General features: G+C 37.1%; 2 protein-coding genes across 4 annotated transcripts in view; both read right to left on the reverse strand.

Moving 5' to 3' along the window:
- Nucleotides 1-9296, reverse strand: part of magu (SPARC related modular calcium binding-like protein magu) — a 24165-nt gene extending 14869 nt beyond the window's left edge. The window contains exon 1 of one of the 3 annotated variants that reach the window (XM_017908303.1): nucleotides 8846-9296. In XM_017908303.1, the coding sequence (XP_017763792.1) occupies nucleotides 8846-8932 (87 nt within the window). In that variant the 5' untranslated portion in view covers nucleotides 8933-9296. The remainder of the gene's footprint in view (nucleotides 1-8845) is intronic. The other 2 variants (XM_017908304.1, XM_017908305.1) reach the window with 2 other exon arrangements.
- Nucleotides 9297-13803: 4507 nt separating this feature from the next.
- Nucleotides 13804-15151, reverse strand: LOC108553380 (uncharacterized). The gene is made up of 3 exons (XM_017908248.1): nucleotides 15145-15151; nucleotides 14138-14361; nucleotides 13804-14031 (listed from the first exon to the last, which is right to left on the reverse strand). The coding sequence occupies exons 1-3, from the start codon at nucleotides 15149-15151 to the stop codon at nucleotides 13804-13806; spliced, it is 459 nt and encodes a 152-aa protein (XP_017763737.1).
- Between the last annotated feature and the right edge of the window lie 1376 nt (nucleotides 15152-16527).

Here is a 16527-nt window from a genome sequence, read left to right on the forward strand (position 1 = left end):
GTGGAAAGAAAAAAAGTGAAAATCGATAACAAGATTTGGTGCGCGCGGACAAAACGGGTTTTTCGGCGCGTAATCGCGCGCGCCAAGGCATTTCCTCTTGGCAGAAAATAAATTTCAACCCGCTTGGAGCACGCTTCGCATCGAAGACTCGTAACTGGCCGATCTCTTCGACGTGCAACGAAAATATTACGCCGATTCCCGACTTTACTACCCGAGACGATAACCGCGAGGCGTGAAAAATGAAGTTTCGGACCTTTTATTTGCTCTTTATCCGGTAATGGGATTTTACGACGAAGGGGAAAGTAGGGAGAAATATAAATTTAGATATGAATGGATAAGTACATTTTAAGAGATATAATGGCTTAATGGATATAAATTTTCCGCAGCTCCTGTTTAAGTACACTTTATACTTTGTTTCATTCAATTTTTATTAAATAAAAGAGTTCAAGTGGACTCGTGGTTAATTTAAAGTTGAAAGTTTTCGGATGTAATTTATCGAATATCGATTACTCCAGTTGAGGTATACAAAAAGTAATTTTTTTCATCTTTTATTTTTTATATTTAACTTTCATAATACTAAGTGAGGTATAGATATATACCAGACACCATGCTTTCGTTTGTATAATTTCGAAAATAAAATTTTATACAATTTTTCCTCTCTATATACTATATGTGTATTTTTACTTCATTTTTTCAATATATCTCAAATGTCAGATTTAGATGCTATTATTATGAAAGTTAAAAGTACAAATTTTATAAATGATGTATATATGTATATCCTTAAAACTAATCGAGAGTTAATAATGTTACAGAGAAAAATGGGTTTGACCATTTAACGTCCGACACTGTCAAATATTTCCCCAAAGCCAGACTACACACAGAAAAGAAAAATAAATATTCTTCTGTTCCTCTATTTAATGCAGACATTAAAATATCGTTTAAGCGCTCACAAAGACAAATTTATCGAGTCGATACGAATAACAGAAACTCATTGAAAAATATACCATTATAATCAACATGGTGGAACGTTTCAAACAATACCTCAACATACATTATCTCGAAAGTTGATTCAATAGAACCTAGAAATAGGATGACTAAAACTGAAAGAAGATATCTAAAACCATTTGATATCTGTACCAGCAAATTTTAGATATATTCATCGTCCAAATTAAACAAGCTGTTCAAATAATGGTGTATAAATGTAAGCATACAAGTCATAAAGCATCGAATTAAAGGGTCAAACAGCTAGTTGATCATCAGACACACGTCACAGTGACATCCCATGGCTAATTGGAAATTCGCAGAAAGAGAGCAAGCAGCGTGTGCCGTGCACTCGTTCGTGGAAAATGCAAATTTCCACAGACAACCGACGACCACCATGATTACTCGTTGCACCTGTCTTCGGTCACCTACGTCCAAGCTTATTTAGAGTCTCATACGTCTCGTACCGATACCGATCACGTGGACGACAGTGTTTCGAACAAATTCAAATCGATCCTGTTCCAGTGGAGCCGGTTTATCAACAAGAAGCGAAAAATCACCATGTAACATTCATCACGTCGGGTTTGACCATTTCTATTAATATCTCGTGTAACGCATGTTGAATTATATTACCATGCTCGAAAAATTTGTAACGAAATCGATGAAAAATTTGAAGGCAGTCTACGCGTGTAGTTTCATAGAATTAATATTTTCTCGAGTAACACAAGTATAAAAATAACATGATTTGGTTTACTTTCTGACTTTTATGCTACCTGAAATTATACACTGAGTTGTAAAAAGTGCTACGTGATTTCCTAATGATTTAATATAAAATATTGCCATACGTAATGAAAGTGCAATAAAATAACGAAAGCAGTGAAGCTGAAAATAAAAGTTTTAAACGAGAAAAATGCGTCATATGGGAAATGGAAGGAAATTATACACGTATACAGAAGTTGATTCACTGAGGAAATACGCGGCAGAATTTTTTCTGTCATTGGATATCGAGATTTCGAGGTCACATTCATTTCCGTTTTAATAGAATCATCGAGTTTTATTGACCACAAACCGTATTCAATATGATTGATACCTCGATTATGGAGATATTAAATACATCACTGATATGGCCTAACAAATTCGACTTTCACCCGTTGTTACACAATCTGCGAACAATGTATCTACTTATTTATTACACAACCTATGAATATTTCGTGGGGAAAAAATCGCAGAAGTTATAATTCTTTTATAAAATTATAACTACGAAAGTTAAAAGATTCCATAAAACCAATATTATCTTGCCTCGGCAAAGAAAATAATTATATTTCTACTCTCGAGTTCCTCCTAGTACCATCAGTGCTCCATAAACTACATTTCTCTGTATACTTACGAGCAAAGCTTGATACTCCCGTATACAAGTGCTGGTAGATCACCAGGAGATCGAGCTAAATTCGATAAACATTCTCTTTAATCCCACCTAATCCTACGACCAGCGATCAAAGAGGGAGAAAGCTCGATAAAAATGAATAATGGTCGACGAAGAAGGAGGCACAGTTTCGATCCATCAAGAGTGGAAGGATGGTTATTAATTAGCCAAACGTGGCTCTTCTCGAATTCTTGGCACACGGGAACGAGTCCTGTTAACGGGACGAGCGTTAATTACCCAGGCACGTCTCGACGGCGTCGTCATCATTGACACGCGCGCCAATTATCGGGGCACATTTTCCGCGGTAGTTACTATTAATTGTAGGTTCGTGAGCAAATGTCATGAACGATATAACGACGCGTCAAGAATGCGTCTCTTATTTTCCCATTTAACTCCAGTGGGATTTTGCTACCGATTCTGCCTCGAGGATTACAAGGCGCCAGGAAGTGGAACGTGAAAAAAGAGAAGTGTCACGGGGGGCTCATGATCTGGTAGAGGTGGAAGAAAAATATTCTCTGTCACGAAGAGGAAAAAAAAAAGGAGAAGAAAAGAAAGAGATACAGGAACTCGTATACGAACGGAGACACGAATGTATGAAGGCAGGAGGAGAAGAAAGGGGGAAAAAAAGGAAAAAGGAAGCGTTCCAGCAGGTTGGCGCCATGCTGTACCGCTTGCCCCCGTAGTTGACACGACAGAGAATTGATTATAGAGTAGCGACGGCGGATCGATTTGAGTCGTGATAAAACTCAATATTACCTACCGATCAACGATCAAGGTCCTGGGCCGGCACACTTGATACATCGATTGTAAAATTACTATGAATTTAATTGCTTTCCGAACGCCTCGTTACTGCCAGGCTAATTGCTATTTAGATCAGATTGGATCGGATCGGATCGAATCGGACTGGATCGGAATCCCGCGCGGGAAAGGTTAACCCGATTCACGTTTTTGCTGGGAACATGTTAAAAATTCCATTGGTAATGATACGATACGAATGTGGATCGAGAGGAGGCGAAAAACAGAGGCGAGTCAACGATGAAATATCGCTTTTGTGCAACAGTAAAACAGTTGTGCAACGATCGTTGATAGGGAAACTGTTATTAACGTTGTTTAGCTCTGGGGTATCGACCACGTATTCGTAAGATTGATCCTTGAGAAGGAGGAAGATTTCGGGAATTTTTGGTGGACTTTTATTGACCATGATCCAAGCGTATATTTTACTATTCGTTTATAGAGTACTTGCATAACGAAAGAAGAAAAATTTGGAATAAACTATGTGCGCTTTCCTGTATTGATACTGCCACGAAGCACAAAATATTACTATATCTACATTCAACGGGACAATAAATCTAAAACCTTCTCATAAATTTTATGAATTTTTAGTTAAAAGTATATTACGTTTCTCTCGAGTAAAGAGTAAGTAATACTTTTCCTGTCTTTTTATTATCTTCTGCCATAACAATCAGCAAATGCACTTAAACACTACCCTAGCAAACACCACGATTTTTATCAAAATTTGATTCTAAATTTCAAAAAAGAATTTTTAAGGTACGTTAATTGACTACGATAAAGATAAAGACGATAAAGAGGCAGACGAAAACGTTTCGAAGACGCTGAGCAAGAGAACCCCGGCTAATAGCCGAAACGATGAAGAGGCTTCGGCTAACGATGCAGAAGGTAAAACGATGCACAAAAGGTAGAAAGGAGAATATCTGCTAACACCTGAGCATTCGGGAGAAGCTCTGCGTGTCGCAATGCATACGAGAAGGTGCACATGTGTGTTCCAGGTGAGGCGGGAGGAGTGGAGAAAGAGGTAAAGAGGAGAGGACCTCGTAAGATATTGGTTCTCCCCAAACAGGTTTCTTAGACACATTCTTTCTCGGCTTGATGCTCGCCATTCGTGCAACCAGCTTCTTATTAATTATTGCTCGTCCCCGGGGGGATTAAGACGCGAAATTCGAGACGTCTTCGTCCCAGCGAAAAATCCTATTAAGTATTATATTTCTAACAGGGCACGATTCATCGGCCGGCCTATCGAAGACATATGTCTCGTCAATTTCTTTCTTAACGCTAATAATCAGCTTTCGTTCCTCGTTATCTCGGCAACCTTTCTGCACGCGTACATGAAGGCTGTTTGCAAAACAGACACACCGATGCGAGGCATGCAAATTCGAGACATCGACATGGGATCCGTTGTGCAAAGATCAAACATCTCGAGACACTTAGCGTTAAGGAGTCATAATATTTGCAGTAGTCTCACCTGCAGTGATAAAATGTTCGATTTTTTCGATGATAATCGAACAGAACTGGATAAGATACGATCGTGCCCTAGCGTATACTCGGAAGTAGCCTAGTGTCTCTTCTTCCAGGTATCAACAGCAAATCGTTGCACGTGTGCAACTCGGACACGTTCGAGGACCGACTATACAGATCGGTCGGACCTACGGATCGTTTTATCTCTTCTAACCGGCTGTGAGAAAGTCGAGATTACTTCTTACGGAAGTTAGACTCCATGGCTCTCGACTCGATGAAAAGAATTCGTCTCCCGCAATTTGCATACGTTCAATGTTAACGAACGAAATTCCTGGCTGGGTAAGAAGTGAAAAAGGAATAGAATAATGCGGAACGTGTTCACTTGATGCGACAGAGAGATCGTTTTGTTCGCTAGATTATGGATAAAACCACTCGTATAGCGATGGTTTAGTCGTGCATCTGTTTTTGTTTTAACGAGTATGATCGGATGTTATACTTATAGATAATGGATCTTTGGAGGCCTGTTCGATCATACCTTGAGGGGGTTCGACGCTGCTGCATCGGCGTGGTTGGCGTAGTATGGTTGAAGTGATGTTATTGAGAATTAATGACACTGTTAATGTTATTAATAACAATATCATTATCCGTAATAGCAAAAGAATCCAGCTGCAACTATCCCATGTTGATACTTGCTGTGGCTGTATCTTTAAGTAATTATTTTTATGAACTCTTAAGATTCCTTGGTTACCATACTTTGAAAGTAAAAGCTAAAAAGAAAATTGGTATTAATATTAGACTCTTCTAACATTTTATCGTTAGAGACACTTAACTCTTCTAAGAGACTACATTTTTGTCACATTTTCACCCTTCTTTATTCATCTATCTTTCAGATAACATTCTGATAATGTAACAGGAAGAAATTATCAGAGAAAAATTCTGATTTAAATTCCCAAAAATTCTTCCTCCACTGGACTATCTTTTCCATCTTACTCTGTGTGATATAAGCAGAGTGTACTGGGGAAAAAAACGAAGAATATTCTCTACCGAAAAATGCCGGAAATTTCACAACCAACGCATCAAGTCCCTGACCAGAAAAATACATTAGCAACCGCGATCCTCGGCGAAAAGAATGCGAGGATCGGAAGGACGCGTGATCGAAAGATTAACGCTCGTGATCGCGTGGAATTTACGAATGAATGGCATTTTATTGTACACGAACGAAATTTGCATGCCGCAAATATCACTGATTAATAACAAGCGTGTGTCCTTTTTCGCGAAGGTCGATCGAAAAGACAAAATGCGATGGGAAAAAAGTAACACGGCCGTGTGTTTGCCGCGTGACGGGAGCGTGTAAAGTCGAAACTGAGAGAGGCGAAAAAACAAAAACAAAAAGAGAGAAAGAAAAGAAAAAAAAGCCGTTCGGATGCCAAGTGTGCCCACGTATGAATTCCTCTCGATGGCAAACCTGTGGCTACGTAAGTGGACTCGACAGGGGGCATGAAAAAAAGATTTTACACATTCCACAGATGCGCCTTTTTCGACGAGGAGTCAATGCTTTTTTGAGAAGCACGAAGCGAATAATTCGCGATACTGGCAAATAATAACGCGGAAACTGGATTCAGTATACTTAATTACAGGAGGAACGAAGCGAATCTGTTTGCTTCGTGAGTGATACATTAATCCTTCGCGATGCACGATGGATTCCTTAATTTATATTTTCTTGTAGATTTCTCGCTTTTCGTCTTCACTGAGTCGGAGAAGAAATTCTCCGGAATAAAAAGTTCCTCGATGAAAATAGAAGAAATTGTTCGCCATCCCTAGCAATAAAGTTAGATTAATAAAAAATTGCATAAGAATATTCCATGATCATAATATTATCATAGTTTCCCTTTTTCAAATACCTTTACTCTACCTTCTAACGATCTTCGATAAGATACCACGTGCTTAACGCTAGAATTACCAAGCCGATGAAAATGACTCGCTGCAGACTTTTCATTTTTCCAGGCACTGAAAGCATGCAATTGCATTCGACAAAATTAACGTTGATTTTTATTCAGATGAAAACGTAATTATACGTATCTGTTTGTTGCTATCACGCCAATTTCGACATTATTACCCAGTATTAAAACTTAAATTTCCTATTACGAGCGAGCCGTAAGAGATCGATCTGCGAACCAATTTTTTCACGGAAGAGTTAACAGCAATGAAATTTACAGAATGCTATGTCGCTGGAAAAGAGAGTACAATCGTAGAACGAAATGCAAGCAGTACGCCTCGTCGAGAGGATAAGCGTTTTCCCGATATATCGGGAGAGCCGCGGCGGAGCAGCAATCCAAGGAAAACAGAGCAACAGAAGCGTTAAACATAAATCTACTATCCACTGACGGAATATTCGCGATTTCTTAACATCGTTATTTAGCTGTACGAAGGCGGTTTTTCGGGTTATAACATGCATACGTGAAACACTCTATTCTAGAACGTGTTCCTGGAAGCTACGATCGGCGATTCTGTTGGCGTTGTCGCGAAGTACCATATTTAGTGACGTTCACGCCTTTCGTTTAACCGTGGAGAAAATAATTGAAAGCGAATATCGTTATCCCAACGTTGAAACGAAAAAATCGTGCTATCGCCGTCACGTCCGTGGCTTGTGTCCCTCGTGAGTATAATTTCTTGGCGACTTTGTATGGGGGAAACGTATTAGTTTACAAACAAACAGTGAAAGGAGGAACAAAGTTGCTGGGCACACGGTCGTTTTTATCGTAATTAATTCGATAACGACGAAGAAACGAATGACCGCGACATAAATAAATGCGATTTTCTCTTTAGCGGCTGCCATCGAGGATTGTCCATGTATTGTTGCGACGTTTATCGCCAGGGAAATTGATTAGACGCCACTAGATCTTTATTCTGGAGGAATATTGGCGATATTACGAGAATATTAAAGATTATGGTATCACAGGAATACATGAATTTCTTTGAAGGAGAAATTTCGTGGGTGTTATCGAAAATTACGCAAACATTGAAGAAGCATTACCCCCTGCGATCGTAAGCATAGATTATGTTAACGATGAATCATATTCGTGCAATAGTAAATTTTCACCGTAACACGCTGTGACCAAACACAACACGATACGATGATAACGAATAGTACTATTTCACGGAAGAATCGTCGTTTCGAAATCCTTCTTGGAACCGTGAAAGAGAAAAAGAGAGAGCAAGTATAATGCAATAAAATTTCGTAACGAGAAATCAAAATTATCTTTCCACCGAGTGTAAAAGCAGTAAGTTATCGGGTGCTCCACATAATTAAGTTAACAACGAGCATAGTACTGGTCGGAGTTTCACGATTAATCATTAGCGTAAAGAGGGAGTGGAACAGGGACAGAGGCAGAGAAAGAGAGCTGATATCACGTATTTATAATTATATTAAAAAAATTACGCTGTCGGATCTTTAATCGAGCGTCGGATATTACCGCTATTTACCTTTCTTCTTTGCCTGGTGCAAACAAAAGACTATTTGTATCGCATGGCGGGACACTTAAAAGGCCGAGGAACGCTTGTACAATGTGCACGCCAAGTGCTAATAATTTTTCTGTCGAGCAACGACTATAAAAAAACATTTCATTCGTTGGTCGAAAACACTGTTCTCATCTGTACTTATCGCGCTGGTGAACCATGTCTAATTAACGAAGAGCCAGCCATGCCGCACGAGTACCTTTTAACTACGCAATGAACAATTTAACCGGCTAACATTTTGCGCAAATAATTGCACTTGCAAGCTGTACGAAATATATTGCTTGGAACGATTGCAAGATAGATGTTTGATCTCGAGTGCAGCGTTTAGGTTTTAAGGATGAATGCAACTTGATGCATTTAACTCCCTCTTGCCTTCTGAACCCTTTCTCTAACGATGCCGTGAATTATGCTTGATAGGTGATAAATAATTTCATTTTGTGAGTATTTTTTACCGATTATCTTCACTGACTATCCTAATTTCCTAATTTATTTCATAAGTTAAGTTTTCCAACTTTTTCCAAATCATTTTCTCCAAGTATCGTATCATAAGAAGAAGCATCTTCGATGAAAATAAAAGTCAATTCAATTCACAACATGCATATATATCGATTTCCTAGAATTTCGAAAGAATCCTTAAAATTTCAGCAAATGATACAATCTTAAATTACCTACCTTAGCCATGGTGATAGTATTTGTAGCGGCATTGAGATGGACGAACACAGACAGGAGGATGGCAATGCGTATCATAGGGATCATCATCGTGTCCTCGCCTGGTGGTACGTCCTCGAGGGTCGAAGGACCGAAGCCACTGGTCCAACACGCACGTACACGCACGCCACTCACACGCACTCACTGTTCCTGGCACATGGCATCCTCCTTTTCATGATCTCTCTCCTTCTCTTCTTCCCTTGCCGTTTCTTTTCTTCCAAATGCTTTCACGATCTTGTAGGCTGCCTTTTCGTCACTTTCTTTTCCCAAGTTACCGTAGACCCTCGGTTCCCTTTCAAAGAACCGTGACGGGGGTAAGTTGCATGCAGACCAAGACCTCCACGAAAGGACGCAAATGTATGTCCAGCCGTGGCAACTGCCGCCGAGCAACTGGCACTTGCTTGCCTGCTGGAGCAGCCTGTCTCGGCCCGATGGCAGACTCCCCGTTGCAGTCCTGTGTTACGCTCCTCTTCGTCGCTATCGGAGAATTTCGATGGTTAAAAAATGACGAGGATTTCGTGCCTCAGCTTCAATGCCTGCTGGCTGTTTCAAGGAATCACAGAATCGCTCGTTGCAATGATTATAGTTTGTTTGGTTTCCAGATTGTCTTCTTGTAATTGTATTTGGATTATCTTTCAAAAAAGTAAACTCTATTGAAGATTACATCAACAAAATTTATGGACTATAAAAGAGTTTGATATACCTTTATAATGTATCTTTTGAAACAAGCTGCAACGATATTGCTGTAAACACTAAATTACGCTCTCCCAATTTCTTTGAATAACACGCTATAGATATATTCTCGTAAAAATTTTTAACGAGATACGTTGAAGAATTTCTATCCACGTGAAACATTATATAGTAGAATGATATTTTAGAAGTTTGCTTTTTAGTTGTTTTATGTATTTTAGTTATTTTTAACAATAATCAAAGTTAATTTACCTATTCTTCAATCCCACGTATTTCAACAATTTCAAAAATCATGTATGCAACATTTATTTTTATCTTGCTTCCTTATCACATCTTGATTTCAGCAGCAGCTCTTCCTATCGGTACTCGATGTCCTTCTCGACACTGCTCTACCGTCTGAGACAGATAACAGCAAAAATAAACCAATTTTATATGGTGCCTCGTTTACAATATAATCAACCACGCGATATGCATACAGATCCGGTAAGAATCGGAATTACTTATCTATAGAACGATCGCCTATTGAAAGAAAGTTTCAATTTCCTTGCAAAAGCAATTTCCCCTGACATAGGAAGCAATGTACTGTAATATGATACATCCAACCACGTTATGTATTCTAGCCGACACGAATAAAGCAATTTCGACGTTCATTTCGCTTTCTTCATCGAGCGATATACACTCCTAGGTAGTTCCGTGCGATCGAAGATTCATGAGCCATCGAGAATTCGAAACCGATTCAGAACTGGTTGTTTGGTCGATGGAATGTAGCTTTTAACAGCAACCGACCGGCTGGCAGTAGGGTGTGAGAGGGTGCAGGCGGATCGTACGGGCGTTTAGAAGCGGACGCACACCTGTGGCCATCCACGTTCCTCATTAAATTTCAATCGGAGATCTAATTTATTCCTTTCGTATCCGTAGTTCGCGCTTTCATCATCCTTTAACCGATTATTCTTCTCAAGTTCCGCAAGGAACATCTAGAATCAGATGCTGATAAATCAAATACCATCGTATTTCACCCAAGTACTTAATGTTCATACCTATATAAAGTAGGATTTACGAGACAAGGTTTACTTTAGAATTAAAAAGAAAATACAATTCTGAGTAAAGAAATTTTAGTGAATAATCATTAGTGATAATGTAAATAATTTAGTAATTTTATGAGCCCCATTTATTTTATACATTTATGTGCCCAATTCTAAAATAATAGAAGAGCCTCCATTCTTGGAGACACCTATTATAATAATATTGCTACGTATCGAGACGATTCTGTTATGAAAACCATGAATACGTAATTTATATAGTTACCATTTGTGATTTGCAACGCAGAATGCACGCAAATACAATATTTCACTTCACGCTCGTAGACACGACATAAAATTAGATATAGGGTAGACCGTGAGATTAAATTCTGTCAGATTTAAAACCGACCGTATGCCAGTCGTTCCATCAATAATTCCTAACGTTGTCGCGTGCAAGCAATATCTATCTTCGAGACACCTGCTCAAGACAAGCAAACACAATGGTGGTTAATCGGCCAGAACGATCGAACTCTTCGATTGAACTCGTTCTTCTAGTAGGCGTAGCGAGCGAGATAATAACTCGCTATTGCTCGACTACCTACGTACCCGTGGGTGTAATTCACTCGTAGGGTTCGCCATTAACCGCCTTTAAACAACTTTACTAGCTGCTTCATGTTGTATTTACTTTCCTCTTCTTGAGAAATAAGAGGTAAGAAACGTCCATGTTGTTTTATTTCTTTACCCTTAACAGTTGTTAAAGCTCCTTCTTATCGTTATTTTATTAATTGCATACTGATATCTCAGCTATTATTATAGTGGTTGTGGCAGCGTAAATAATTACCTGAAGCAATAATAATAAAAACAAGTTACAATAATGAAATAAATTAGAACTTTATTTTTGTAAACAAAACTAAGTTTTATTTCAAGAAGAAAGTAATTGTTAAGTTTATGGATGAATTCAGAGTGGTTGTTGGTATTCGAATGCACTCGGTCCAGCAGAGAAAGTGGCGACGATCGTGAGTGCAATTATACCGCAATGTCTCAGGTAACTGGGGAGACAAAAATCTTTCTATATTTACAATCTACTTTTGAAGCATAATTTCAAACATAAATAATTAAAAATAAAAAGAATATCCATTTTTTAAACGGAATTTCACAAAATCAATTCTTCTTGTCAAATGAATGAAATCTTAAAGGTTTTTAATACCAGTGTTTAAAATTATACAAATTTTAGAAAAATATTTCAGTTATCTTAAAGCTGAAAAATGTTCTTAAAAACCTCTTGAAAATTTTTTCATTTGAATATGTAAATTTATAATCTGGCACCATATTTATATTTCTCTTTTCCATTTTCAAAACTTTTAGTTGAGAAAGTGAAGAATGAAGTTCAACAAATAATTTTAATCTTCCATATTTATGGATTTTATGTGCTCCAACCGGAGACGTTCAACTAAAGCAACAAGCCAGTCGTTAACAGTCCCAAACGATTTCAGAGGGATTTTACTTTCCTCGCTGGAATTCCAAGCGGTCGCGAATTCTGAAATCGGCGAAGTGATTGCGTCCCTGTTCTTCGTGCACGAAGGGACTTAACAGGCTGCTCGTTGGCCAAGCCGCCGTCGGTTGGACAGCAACTCACTCGTCGTCCACTCCGGCACACCTGTTCACTCAGGTATGCGATCTTCCCTCTCGCTTTTTCTCCCTCTCTTTTTCCCACCTTTCTTCCTCTCCCTCTTTCTTCCCATGTTCGTCCCTTGCCCGCCGTTCTTTTGTCTCTTTCTTGCTCTTCATCACGACAACAGAACGGCGGTGGTTTACCGTTGTCTTGCTGATCCTGAACCCACAGAGAGCCGGTCCATTCGCGACGTGTAAACTTTTGCTAGTATAAGTCACCCTGCAATTTTCTGCTCCATAATTATCTGCACCTTTCTCTCCCTCTTTTTTCCTTTCTTTCCATATAAACGTGTACGTAGCATCATGTTCGATCGACCTGTAATTGATTAATTTAGTTAGACTCTGGCTACAATTTGATCTCTATTTGTTCAATGATATTAGTGTATCTCCTTATCCGTGTACATCGACTACTTCGAAAAAAATGTGTCTTTCTTTTGGCGTTTTCCTGTTCATGGTAAGTTTACGGTGTCTCCAAGTTTCCATTTATTACCTGGTTGTGAGAAGCCAATGGCTGGTCCGTAGTCCTGTCAGTTTCAGATTGTTTCGGACCGATTGGAACAAGTGGTCGGTTCAGTCTATATGAGGGCTCTTCCCGAGACTCGGCTCTCGACCCGGTCGAGCAGAAGAACCAGACAATAGGACGCCAACATCCGAGCCCCCTGTGCACTTGTCTTTTTTCACCGGGTTACCGTCGTTTGTTATGGCGTTTCTATACCTTGAGAATAATGCCGACAGAAAAATCGTCCGTCAAGCCTTAATTGGATCCGATTAATACTTGTTCCTCTTTGTAACAATAAAGTTTCTTGTATCGATGACAGTGTTGGTGAAATGATGATGATGTGTTTATTAAAATGCAAAGATGCGAATGTAGAAGTTAGTTTAATAGACGGGTTTTAAGAGCAGAATGGCGCTGGTTATGGCATTATGAGTCGACTATGCAAATGTAATTCGCCGTTGAAGCTCTTCGAGTCTAATTTGCCGCAGGTATACAGAAATGGCATGAGCCGTTGCTTGCAAGCGATCTTGGAGTTTCAACGTATTTCAAGGACACGGTGTTAGATTTTTAGAGTGTCGCATGAACGAAGATTGGTATATACGTTCCAAGGAATTTAACTACCGACTTTATTGCCTTGTTGCAACATTTAATTTATAGATCTGATATAATATTATCGAAGTATCCTTCTAGCATTATATTCTATAATACTATTAAATATATAACAAATAATATATATATATATAAAATTTGAAATTATATTACAATAAAACATTGATTATTTGAATTAATTAAACAATTCCTATAAATCAATAATACTATATTAGTCCCTCATTGCACAAACTCTTCGTATAAAAAGAAATGTAAATGAAATATGAAACATAACAAATCATAATACAAATCAAGTAATATAGAAGTACACGTGTTTCTTAACATACCATAATCAAAGTTCTATTGTAATATTATTTCTTCTATTGTATCACCTTCATTTGCATTTGAAATATACATTTTGAAATAATTCACTGTGATTAAAGGACAAATTTATAGGATCAATCCTGCATAGATTCGTATAGAACTTGCTTCAATACCCTCGTTCCATCTTCAAGTTTGCAGTATCTATAGGACGGACACTGTTCGGTAGGAGTCTCTTGTGAGTACTTTTGCAACAATATCGTATTACTCTCCTTTTCATTTATTACGTTCCAAATATTCACAAAATATATCGTGTATGTGCAAATATTGTTCATCCCAGACGAGGACCAGGCGCATACATATACCTGAAGTGAACACAAAAAAAATTTTTTTTTTTAACGATTCTCCTGTTTTTCCAATATATTTGCTTTTTTCCAAGAATACATTTATTCGAATCATGTCGCTACTTACGTTATACTTCAGAATTCGCGCACACGAATTCATGGTATCGAGAATCAGAGAACATGTTTTGGCGATGTGTATATCTTGCGTCATCTCGCTTTCTTTGTAACCAGTGACGTAGGTGTCGAAGTCATCAATCAGGAGTACAGAAGGTAAACTGGCGAAGGTGTGTAGTTCAACGAGCCGCTGTGCGAGTGCCTCGTAGTTCTTCAAGTACCTAAAGTATTGATTTCCTCATGATCGTTTTGCGTTCGATTTCATAATCTAGCGAATTCACCGTTGAACATATATAATGCAACCTTATTACATGGTGACTCGCAGTTTGTTCAAGCACTGCAAAATGTTAAGCATGTAGGTTTACTCTGTATGGATTTAGATAATGGAGATTTATCGATTTATTTTATGAAATTATATCAATTATATTTTATGGTTATATTATATATTATACGGTATTATATAACTGTGCTATTACATTTTACTGTTACTATGAATTTAAGTAAAGGAAATTAATCCCTGAATTTTACTCCGTATTTTAAGTCAATTACATTTTATAAATTATTATAATATTATTATATTATTATATTACAGTGCCCTGAAGAAATGATACTTTGTATCTTGTAATATAATAATTAATTATCGAAAAAAAATATTTGAAGCATTCGACTGGATACCAAAACCATCTAAACGCAAGTCTGATAAAACATTTACCAAATTTATTGGAGAATCGAAAATGATTGGTAACCATAAAATAAACTAACGACAAAGAGATCCCACGAGCAATATACCTAAGTAAATTGATGCGATAATAAACGTAAAATAGTGTTTCATTTATTGCCTCTATATAAACCTGTTTCAAAATCAATAAACTTCGTTTCGAAAAGTGAAAGCATTATTGTACTAATAAATGTAACGTATAATCACACAATCTTTGTAAATCTATATAAACAAATAAAAAATGTATTAAAAAAGAATTCATGACTAATCGTATCTTTTTCAATTTAAAAAATTTAAATTACTAGTCATTTCGCAATTAAGCATTATACATGACACATGTATCTTCTTATTATATTACCTATGAATTAAAAATGTCGGCTTGTCATGTCAATATACATATGCATTTTACAACTGATTAATATCTCATTGTCTTCAGTATAAAATAAATTACAAAGTATGGGAAAAAACCAAAGCCTTGTAGGCAGGCACATTCAGAAAGAGGAATTTTCTTTATCCAGAAGCCACGTTCAACGAATCTTCAAGCGTGGACAGACGAAATCTCAGCTTTGAAAAATAAACCGTAGAAGAAGGAAGCAACTGATTTGCGACGACCCGCATTTGATCGTTTATTTTACTTTTGCTTCTGGTGCCACGATGAATCGCGTATAAAAATTTCGAACTTCGTTGTTTACCCAGTATTCTAGCCAAAAGAATAAACCTTTCCAAACTGACTCGTTTTATCTACAAAGTATTAGCTTAATTTGTAAAAAATGAGGATGATATTGTACATAGAAACATCAATAACTTTTTGTCCGTAATTTTGTATATTATTTGATATGATTAACTGAAACATAATTAAAAAATAAGAAAGATATTTCCTTTTTAAAAATTTCTTATTACATTATTTTTTAATATATATTTTAATTTATTATGTTTAAATAAGTTGCTTAATTTGTAAAAGGGAATCACTTCAATTACATAATTGGAAAAAAGACTGATAAAGAATGGAGTATCTGTTCATACTGCGTAATTATTTTTGAAACGTAACTTTCTATATTATAGGCTGCTTATATGTAATATGAATTTATTAGTTCATAAAGCTTTTTTAAATATTCGTTAAATAATAAAGTGTAAAAGCAATTACTTATGTGTACGTACGTGAACACATTCTTTCTTAATTATTTCTGAAGATTTCAATTTGTTTTGTTATTTTCGTGTTACTTTGTATTTGTAAATTGTAACGATAATCTTGAGTAAATTTATTCAAGATTTATTCAACGATGAATCAAAGTTCTTTGTGCTGTAATATACTGCGTACTTCATTGCAGTTCACTACAGTCAAGTAACATTCTTTGCGTGATCTATGTGCGTTTAACACAACCTCTTCTGAAAATACGATCGCTTGTAAACAACGCATATGTTTATGCACGTAGAATGTCAATACCTGTCGCGTGTGACGTGTAAAGTAACTAATGTTCCTTGATCGATCGCTTCCGGTACGTTAAACAAACTTCTTGAATTCAAAACCGTTCTACATATTATTATTCTATGGCGCAACATTATGGCGTTTCACAATAATTTGATCAATTAATACCTATAAAATATTAAATATGTAAATGACTTTAAATTATTGATAGATCTCAAAGAAAAAAAAAATAATACTACCGATTTTCTTTTCAAAATTA

Source organism: Eufriesea mexicana, unplaced genomic scaffold, assembly GCF_001483705.2.
Source record: "Eufriesea mexicana isolate 0111107269 unplaced genomic scaffold, ASM148370v2 scaffold10344, whole genome shotgun sequence".
In the NCBI taxonomy this organism is placed as follows: Eukaryota; Metazoa; Arthropoda; class Insecta; order Hymenoptera; family Apidae; genus Eufriesea; species Eufriesea mexicana.

What these genes read in the sequence shown, in the direction of transcription:
- LOC108553380 (XM_017908248.1), bottom strand. An exon ending in CGCGAATTCTGAAGTATAAC is followed by an intron (nt 14,032 to 14,137) that starts GTAAGTAGCGAC and finishes TGTTCACTTCAG; the next exon opens with GTATATGTATGCGCCTGGTC.